Source organism: Belonocnema kinseyi, chromosome 8 (assembly GCF_010883055.1).
Source record: "Belonocnema kinseyi isolate 2016_QV_RU_SX_M_011 chromosome 8, B_treatae_v1, whole genome shotgun sequence".
Taxonomy (NCBI): Eukaryota; Metazoa; Arthropoda; class Insecta; order Hymenoptera; family Cynipidae; genus Belonocnema; species Belonocnema kinseyi.
This window is the reverse complement of record NC_046664.1, coordinates 41,635,159-41,645,621: the sequence shown is the minus strand read 5'-3', so window position 1 is coordinate 41,645,621 and position 10,463 is coordinate 41,635,159. Positions and strand designations below refer to the sequence as shown.

General features: G+C 25.5%; 1 protein-coding gene across 4 annotated transcripts in view; it reads right to left on the bottom strand.

Annotated features, from left to right (window-relative positions):
- LOC117177809 (serine hydrolase-like protein 2) overlaps positions 1-5,931 on the bottom strand; it is a 32,556-nt gene extending 26,625 nt beyond the window's left edge. For 2 of the 4 annotated variants that reach the window (XM_033368752.1, XM_033368755.1), the window contains exon 1: positions 1,323-1,495. Coding sequence is in view for 1 of the 4 variants with exons in the window: in XM_033368754.1 (XP_033224645.1) it covers positions 5,882-5,906 (25 nt within the window). In the remaining 3 variants the exon portion in view is untranslated. Of the gene's footprint in view, positions 1-1,322; positions 1,496-5,881 lie in introns of those variants that run through there. The other 2 variants (XM_033368756.1, XM_033368754.1) reach the window with 2 other exon arrangements.
- Positions 5,932-10,463: the final 4,532 nt, after the last annotated feature.

The following is a 10,463-nucleotide window of genomic DNA, read 5'->3' as shown; positions in this document are numbered from 1 at the left end:
CCGCGATTTCGCTGGAAGCGGGTGCAATTTTTCAGATTAGCACCCGCTCCCGGCGAAATCCTGCGGTTGTCCTTATGACAAATTTTTAAATATATATATTCCAGCTTTACAGTTCGAGCGAGACAATGATCAATTAAATTTAACACAAATAATTTTTTAAATCATTTATTATATTAATGCCAGAAACTTTGTTTTCCCCCCTAAAATTTTACACTTTTCAATTAGAGTTTCCATTATAATTAATTCAAGTTAATAAACATATTTATTCAGATAATATTGTATTTTTAACAGTATTCTAATTAAATAATGTTAAAAAGTTGCGGTTTTTTCTGAAATTCTCAACTTTTTGTCTAATATTTTTTAAATAAAAGTAATATTGTAAGCTATTATTACATACAATGAAACACGTATAAAATATTTTTTTTATTAAATTAAATTATGTTTGGTTTGCTGAATTTAGTTGATTTGAAGAAAGCTTCGACAATTGAACAAAATTTTTGGCTTTTTTTTAATTATTGAGTGAAGAGTTGACAAATAGTAAAAAATCTCAAAAAAAAAAACCACAACTCTCTAACATTGATATAGAAGATAGTTATACACAATAATAATTTATTTAAACAATTATTTTTGATAAATTGGATTTATTTTTACCTCACACTAACTGAAAATTTGATAATAAGTTCATAAATTAAAAAAAGTCAACTTTTTAACTCTTTTCTAAGAGAAAATTGGTTAAAATCAATAATTGTTTAAACAATTTGTCTCAACACATAATTATAAAAAAAAACTAATACTTTTTGTATTAGAAACCATTTTAATACTTTAAAACCCCCATTTTTCTCTTATATGGGGTTTCTTTGGAGGATTCTGAGAAAAATGTACAAATACGTTTTTTTTCTTACGAATCGTTAAAAAAACGCATTTATTTTTTTTAGATTCGAACAAATTTGGTAGTAATATGCATGAAAATTGGAAAAAATTGGACCCCCCCACACACACCTCAAATCGCCTCAGATTCATTCTACACGAACATGAAATAGAATGTATGGGAAATTACTTATATGTGCTTTTTTCATTTATATTCCGCATTAAACAGATAGTCCAAAAGTTAAAGGTCCCAAAGAATTGTCCACACATAATTCAAGCGTTAGTAAGAATTAAAATTAGTAAACAAGTGTTTTAAATTTTTTTAATTTTCTAAAATTAACAATTTCTTTAGAACTTTCAAATGATCATACACGAAGTTTATGATTTTGAAGATTATCATTTATAAAACATGTTTTGTAAAAACGGTGAAAAGAGGTTATGATAATCTTATTTACCTTTTTACTGAATTTCCAGTATTAGACGACAGGTGTATAAGTATATTTAAATCTGAACAACTACTCTTGACAATAACTTGTGTACTGTTTGTAAAATGATGCTATTATTATTCAGCATGTTATTTTTATTATCTAATATCATGCTAATCTCCTTGAATATGTTGATCTTGCATGTCATCATGATTATCATTTTGTTTTGAGTGTTTTAGCGTAAAAAACAATAGCGCTAAAACCCCAATCTTGGGAACTTTTTAAACTGCGATTGCGTCGCGCCGACCAGGTGCCGACAACTTGATTGGTCACTGTTTGCGCGCTGAGTTTGAATTATAAAAATATTTAGATTTAATATTTATGAGTAATAATGATTGGAAAACGCATCAAAAGTAATTTATTAATCCTAAATTGGAATTTTGGAGTAATCGATCAAAAAATAATGCTATTTCCATGCAAAAAACATGATTAATTCCGATGTTAGGATAAAAAAGATTTTTTCTTTAATTTAGCATTTTAAATGTTTAAAAATGTTAATAAAAAGGTAATAAGAAGTTTAATTATTGAGCAAAAAATATTAGTTTAAATAGTATAAATATGATTTGATTATTTGTATACAATATTATATATTTTATAATATTTATACAATAATTAATTAGTCACAGTATACGTAACAGAAAATTTGTTTAAATTTCTGGAATCTAGACAACAAACTAAAAATGTTATTTATATATTTAGCGAATATTGTGTCACTGTCTTGTAATTCAGGTCTTCTTCAAGTTATTAAAAAATGTACGATATAACATTTATCAGTGCAGTAATTCATTGTTGGTAATTTTAGTAATTTTATTTTAAGTGACATTGTCGGCAATAAACAAAATTTTAATTTTTTAGACTCGACAGAGACGAGATAAGTCATTGGGAATGATTTACTTCTCTCAACTTAGAATTCATAACCTCTTTTTCATTATACTTGAATTATTCATTATAAATATTAAATCTGAATATTTATATAATTTAAACTCAGCGCGCAAACAGTAACCAATTGGGTTGTCGGTGCCTGATCGGCGCGACGCAAGCGCAGTTTAAAAAGTTTAAAAACTAGAGTTCCTCCGTAGAGTTGTGACACGTTACCCTCTCTACTAGCCGCCGCGAAACCGGAATCGGAAATACGTAACAAAGCGCGAAATATTTAAAGTAATCTTAAGAACAGGTTATAAGTCATTATAATATATTTTCGTGTTGTGATTGTTTTGAAACGACCCGGTCGTAAAAAATTGCTCTTTCTGCTAAGAATTTGTAATCAAACTAAATGTAAGAAAAAAGACAATGAAAACAAATATGCTACCAAAAGCATGGCTATGCATATAACTTACCAATAAGAATTTAGGTTCTTACAATTCTAAACTAGAAAAAAAACGAACTATCTTTTTTTAACTGCAATTTGTCTTCCATTATTACTTTTATAGCATAATGCATAAATTTGAAATGTAATTTCAGATAACCGATCGCCTGCAGCATGAATTCTCTATGATATTTATAGTATAATTAAAAAATTTTTTATTGAAATATAATTCCAAACAAATCAGCAGTAAAAACATTTCTACTTTATTCATGTAATTTACATTTTAGTTGTATCATAAATCCTCTCTTACCTTTTACCTATTGTTATGAAATAGACTTAATTGAAAAAAAGTTTTTAGAACTAAAAAACATTACGCACATCTATTGTAAAAAAGGGTTTTTAACCTCATAAAAATATTTCTTTTATTTCTGATTTTTCCACTCTGTTTTGAAAAATATTACTTTAATGTGATCTTTATGTTGGTCTTCTCTATGATAGAATTACATTTATTTTTAATCGAAATAATTTAATCAAAATGTGTTGAAGAAAAAGCCATGACCTCAGAATTCAATTTCTTTACTTTCTTTTACAAACAATACAATTAGACATTTTTCCCTATGTTGTGTCTCATTTTAATTTTTTTTCTTCGTAAAAATTGAAAAGTCGTAGTATAAAATTTGATTTAGCCAATTCATTAATTAATATTGTAAAAATTCATGTCATTAAAAAAATTATTTTTTACATTTCAATAATTTTTAATGAACAAATCTAAATAATTGTTATTCTACTTATGTATAATTATTTAAACCCTGAGTAATACCAATTTTCTTTGAAAAATATATTTTTTTAATTGAAATAATCAAATATTTATACCAAAGAAACAATTTTTTTAATGTTTGAAGTGTTTAAACATTATTGTTTAAATTTAAAATAACAATAATTAAAACAAAATATATTTCTGGATAAGATATTTTGGTTGAAAATGTATATAGTATTTTTTTAAATCACAAAAGTTCTTCCGAAAAATCGAAATGTTAATTGAAAAACACGTGTTTTTGTATATTAATTTGTCGGTAAAATTTGTTGTATAATTTTAATTTTAAATTCAAACAATAATTGTTAACACTTTAAATATTAAACAAAAATTTATTTGATAACAATATATTATTATTATCGTATTTTTAATAAATAATTAATATTGATTAAGAAACATTTTTATTTGGGGAGCTTTATTATTTGGGAATTTTCAAATTCGTTATTATTATAAACTGTTCAGGAATTGTATTAGTTTTGGAATTGTATTTTTCAGGACAGAGAGTTTTACTGAGTCGGGAATTTTATTTTTTGAGATATTTTAGCCGTCCCCATAGAATTATAGAAAATTTGCTATAATTATAATTTCGGCGCTCGATCTTGTTGATTTTCCCTACAGTATTAATAAAAAAAAAATTGTATGGAAATTTTTTATATCACAAAGTTAAAGATAATCACAATTAGAAGTTTAAAAATTCGCTGTAAATCCAATTTTTATTCTTGGATCTTGGCGATTTTTTTTCTAATCCATTTCAGTCACTGGTAAACGGGAGTGATTTTCTCTTAGAATATAAGTGATTAAAATTTGCAAAAATTGGGTAGGCTTTTTTGACATCTAGGTATGTGAAAAAGGTAAACTTCAGAAAATTTAAAAATTAATTTAAGAACTATTTATACTCTTTTAAGACATCAATACAATTTACACAACACTGATTGTTAAATTTTCAAATTTTTAGGCCTTCAGTTTAAGAACTTGAATTTTAAAGTTAAAATTGCTTCATTTTCAGAATACAGCCTTATTGTTTGAATTTTCAGAATTTTCGTTATGAGTTATAGGTTAGGTCAAAAATAACATTCTGGGATTCGAAATTGTTACAATGCAAAAAAGCTTTAATTTAAAATTTAAAGATGCGAAAATACATCATTTTCCATGTTCATTTGCAATCCAGCGAGTCACTTACTTTTGCTTCTTTTGAAAGTCGATCCTTTGCTTTCAGTTTTCTTTTTAAAATATACCTTGAATTCAACGCATTTCAAATTAAATGTTTGCAGCTGCATTTATATTGAATTATACAACGGTTTTTTGTTTTAAATATGAATTAATTAAAACATTTTATTTGTTTTTCACGATTGTAATTTATAACTTCTAAAATTAAATAATTGTAGCTCAAACATGAAAAAGTATAGACTAATTTCAAATTTAAAGAGGTTCTATCACATATACTGAACTATTAAAACCTCTGACCTTTTTTAAGGTTTTTAAAATTCGTTCAAAAACTTTTTTTAACAATTTTGGTGGTGATTTCTTAATAAAAGAATAAGTGCTATTTAGTCTCCAGGACAGCAATTTCTAAAATATTTAAAGCCTTAATAGTTGAGACATTTTAAATTTGTAGTCTTCAGTATATTGAATAATTTCAAATTTAAAGCTATTTAAATGTCATCTGAATTTTTGAATGGAAAGTGTTTGATAATTTTAAATTGAAACCTTTCAAATTATTTAGTTACAAATTGAAATCGTACAACTTCAAGTTTTATTTATTTTTTGATCATTTGTCATCCCCCACAAATTATTATTTTTTTGTAAGAAAATAACACTTGATTTTTGTAAAAATTAACAAATATATATCAAAGGTTTACTCAAGGTCATTTTTGTTCAAAAAGCTTGTTCCTGAATAAATTAACTCTTATTGTTTCCGATTTCGTTCTGTCACTCTGGGATTGTGTTTTTCATAGAAAACATTGAAATGTGGTTTTTTCACGTTTATAAAATTATAATTGGAGATCACTCGGGGTAATTTTCTGTGAAAAATATTGATTTGCAAAGAATATTTGTCAAACAATAGAATGGATTTCTTCACCCGAGATACAAACGTAAATTGTGCTATAATAAAAACAACTGGCAAAATTTAGACGAAAGCCAAATTTGGAAAAGAAAACAAACCTTTGTCAACCTATAAATAATAATTTTATCAGAGAGAAATAGAGTCACAATTTTTGACAGATACAATCTGACAGATAAATGGGTCAGTTTTGTGTGTTTTTAATTTCCAGTGTTTCACCTAAAAATCCGTTTGTAGATTTTGTATATTTGTGCTATAATTATTATCCATAGCTGGTTCAATTTAATGCCAGAGTAAGCAAATCTGCAAATACCTCAAGAAATTGTAGGTTATGTTTCTATGTTTACCTTTCAGCTCCACTCTCCTCATCATTGTTTTCAGGTTCTTTTTTTCAGAATTATCACACCAGTTGCGATCGAAAAATCATTGGATTATCAACATCAACCCCTAAATATTTGACTTAAAAAAAGTCAACCACATATTGTAAGTCACAAAGAAATAAAGAAATGTACAACTTCAAGTCGGGTGGTCACTGACTGGGAAAACCGGGAACTATAGCCCAGATTTATGAACACCAAGAAGTACCCTAGAGTTTAGAGGAAAACCCGGAATTTTCCAGATTAATTTTTTACTTGTGTTGATTATATCTAAATTTTCCTAAAAAGTCATCTTTTTTGGGTAGCAAAATCAACTATATTGATGAACACTCGTTTATTTCGAACAGCTAGTTCGATCTTTTAGATTAAAAGTTCACATTTTAATCTGAAAATTTTTCTATTAAATTCCGCGATCAGAATTAATCTCTTTCGTTTAAAAATTGAACTATTTTGTTGAACATTATTCCAATTTCGACAGAAACTTTCATCGGTTAAATAAAAAACTCGATTTTTAATTTGAAAATTTTTACTATTAAATTTCGCAATCAGAATTAATCTCTTTCGTGTAAAAATTCAACTGTTTTGTTGAACATTATTCCAATTTCGACAGAAACTTTCATCGGTTATATTAAAAACTCGCTTTTTAATTTGAAAATTTTTACTATTAAATTCCGCGTTCAGAATTAATCTCTTTCGTTTAAAAATTCAACTGTTTTGTTGAACATTATTCCAATTTCGACAGAAACTTTCATCGATTAAATTAAAAACTCAATTTTTAATTTGAAAATTTTTACTATTAAATTTCTCAATCAGAATTAATCTCTTTCGTTTGAAAATTCAACTATTTTGTTGAACATTACTGCATTTTCGACAGAAGCTTTCATCTTTGAAATGAAAAACTCGATTTTTATTTAAAAAATTTTTACTATTAAATTCCGCGTTCAGAATTAATCTCTTTCGTTTAAAAATCCAACTGTTTTTTGAACATTATTCCAATTTCGACAGAAACTTTCATCGGTTATATTAAAAACTCGCTTTTTAATTTGAAAATTTTTACTATTAAATTTCGCAATCAGAATTAATCTCTTTCGTTTGAAAATTCAACTATTTTGTTGAACATTATTCCAATTTCGACATAAACTTTCATCGGGTAAATTAAAAACTCGATTTTTAATTTTGAAATTTTTACTATTAAATTCCGCTTTCAGAATTAATCTCTTTCGTTAAAAAATTCAACTATTTTGTTGAACATTATTGCATTTTCTACTGAAGCTTTCATCTTGCAAATGAAAAACTCCATTTTTAATTTGAAAGTTTTTACTATTAAATTTCGCAATCAGAATTAATCTCTTCCGTGTAAAAATTCAACTGTTTTGTTGAACAATATTCCAATTTCGACAGAAACTTTCATCGGTTATATTAAAAACTCGCTTTTTAATTTGAAAATTTTTACTATTAAATTCCGCGTTCAGAATTAATCTCTTTCGTTTAAAAATTCAACTGTTTTGTTGAACATTATTCCGATTTCGACAGAAGCTTTCATCTTTGAAATGAAAAACTCGATTTTTAATTTGTCCGGAAAAATATACATCTATAAAATATTTTCAAAATGTCAGCAGCTTACAATTAATAATTATTACAATTGATTACAAAAATCCAAATAACTTTGGATTTGATGAATAGTCTAGAATGGAAAAAGGATAGCTTAAAATAAATTATGATTCTTAAGTATGAGAAAGCTTTTAATACTTTTACTTGATTAAATAGCAATAGAAAATGGAAAAAGCTAAAAAATGTAGAAACTGTGGCCAAGAGTCGAAATTTGAATGAAGGCAATTTTGTGCTTATAGGGTGTGAGACTAATCGACTTTTATGAGGATTAATCAACTTAAAATTAAACTTATGATAGTGTCTAAATGCATATAGAATTGACAGTATAATGATAAGTGGCATTGCTGTGTTAAAAATTTGACTATTTCGTAGAAAATTAATCCTCTGGGCCGAAAATTTAACTTTTTAATTGAAAAATGCATGAGATTTATTGAGAAGATGTATTTTTTGTTAGAAAATCATGTTTTTTTTATAAAAATGCAACTATTTGGCGGAAAATTAGTCTTTTTTAGTTGAGGATTCAAATATTTGATTGAAAATTTCAATTTTTTTTTTTGTAAATTCAACTGTTTCTGATTTAAAACTAAATATTTTTTGGTTGAAATATTAATTATTAAATTATTTGTTAAAAATTAATTCATTTGGATTAAAACTTCAACTTATTGGTTGAAAAGTGAACTATTTTCTTTAAAATTAATTGTTTTGTTTAAAGTTAAAAATTAGTTTTTTTTGTTTAACGTTTATTTTTTCATTGATAATTTAACTATTTGGTTGAAAATGCAACTGTTTTTGATTTAAAATTAAATATTTGGTTAAAATTTGAACTACTTTCTTTAAAATTCATATATTTTTGGTTGTTAAAGATTCATAATTTTAGTTGAAAATACATCTTTTTGGTTGAAAACGATACTATTTTGTGGAAATATTTTTTTGGTTGAAATTAATTTTTTAAACTAGAAATTTAACTATTTGGCAGAAAATTAAACTGGTTAAAAATCGAATTATTTCGTTGAAAAAAAATTTGTTTTAGTTGAGAATTTAAGTATTTCAATGAAAATTCAACCTTTTAGGTTGAAAATTCAACTCTGTTGAAAGTTGAACTACTTTCTTTAAAATTAAGTTTTTTGGTTAAAGATTCATAATCTTACTTATAGTTAAAAATGTATTTATTTCAGTAAAAAAAATTTAAAATTATTTTTTTAACTGAATATTCAATTGTTTGTTTTAAAATTAATTTTTCTTAGTTGAGAATTTAAATATTTCATTGAAAATTCATATTTTTTGAATGAATTTAACTGTTTCTAATTTAAAACAAAATCTTTTTTTGTTTGTAATATCAAATATTACATTTTATGTTGAAAGATCATCTTCTTAGATTTTAAATTTAACTTTATGGTTGAAAGTTGAACTAATTCCTTCAAAATTCATCTTTTTGGTTAAAGATTCATAATCTCAGTTAAAAATTTATTTATTTTAGTGAAACATTTTTCGTTAATTAATTTTTAATGAATTTTTTGTTTTAAAATTAATTTTTCTTAGCTGAGAATTTAAATATTTCATTAAAATTCGTATTTTTAAAATAAATTTAATTGTTTCTAATTTAAAACAAAATTTGGTTTGTTTGTAATATCAAATATTACATTTTTTTAAATTCATCTTCTTAGATTGTAACTTGAACTTATTGCTTAAAAGCTGAACTTTCTTCAAAATTCATTTTTCCGGTTGAAGATGCATGATCTTAGTTGAAAATTCATCGTTTGTTAAAAATTGAACTATTTTAATAAAAATTCTTATTTTGGTCAAACATTAATTTTTTATTAAATTATAATTTAAAATCTTCTTTGGCTGAAATATCAACTATTGCGTTTTTTGTAAAAAATTCATATTCTTTGATTGAAAATTGAGTTAAAACTCAATTTTTTAAATGAAAATTTAACTATTTGGTTAAAAATTGAACTGTTTGGTTGAAAACTAATTTGTTTTAGTTGAGAATTCAAGTATTTTGTTGAAATTTCAACTTGTTGGTTGAACTACTTTCTTTAAAGTTCGTTTTATTGGTAAAAGATGCGTAATCTTACAATTAGTTCAAAATTAATTTCTTTTGTTGAAAAATCTTATTTTTTTAAATTAATTTTTTTAACTGAATATTCAACTGTTTGTTTTTCAAATTACTTTTTCTTAGTTGAGAATTTAAGTATTTCGTTAAAAATTCGTATTTTTTGAATGAATTTAACTGTTTCTAATTTAAAGCCTAAAAGATCGAACTAGCTGTTCGAAATGAACGAGTGTTTCTCAATATAGTTGATTTTGCTACCCAAAAAAAGACGACTTTTTAGGAAAATTTAGATAAAATCAACAAAAGTAAAAAATTAATCTGGAAAATTCCGGGTTTTCCTCTAAACTCTAGGGTACTTCTTGGTGTTCAAAAATCTGGGCTATAGTTCCCGGTTTTCCCAGTCAGTGACCACCCGACTTGAAGTTGTACATTTTTTTATTTCTTTGTGACTTACAATATGTGGTTGACTTTTTTTAAGTCAAATATTTAGGGGTTGATGTTGATAATCCAATGATTTTTTGATCGCAACTGGTGTGATAATTCTGAAAAAAAAGAACCTGAAAACAATGATGAGGAGAGTGGAACTGAAAGGTAAACATAGAAACATAAACTACAATTTCTTGAGGTATTTGCAGATTTGCTTACTCTGGCATTAAATTGAACCAGCTATGGATAATAATTATAGCACAAATATACAAAATCTACAAACGGATTTTAAGGTGAAACACTGGACCGATATCAGGTTGTGTGTGTGCGATATACCTACGATGGCCACGCGACGCACACATGTTAAGGGTTGAGGGCTACTTTCATTTACCTCATGTCGGTCATTGTCGGTGGTGCAGTTTCTTTGCACATCGACCGAGTCCTGGAATCACTCGTGGA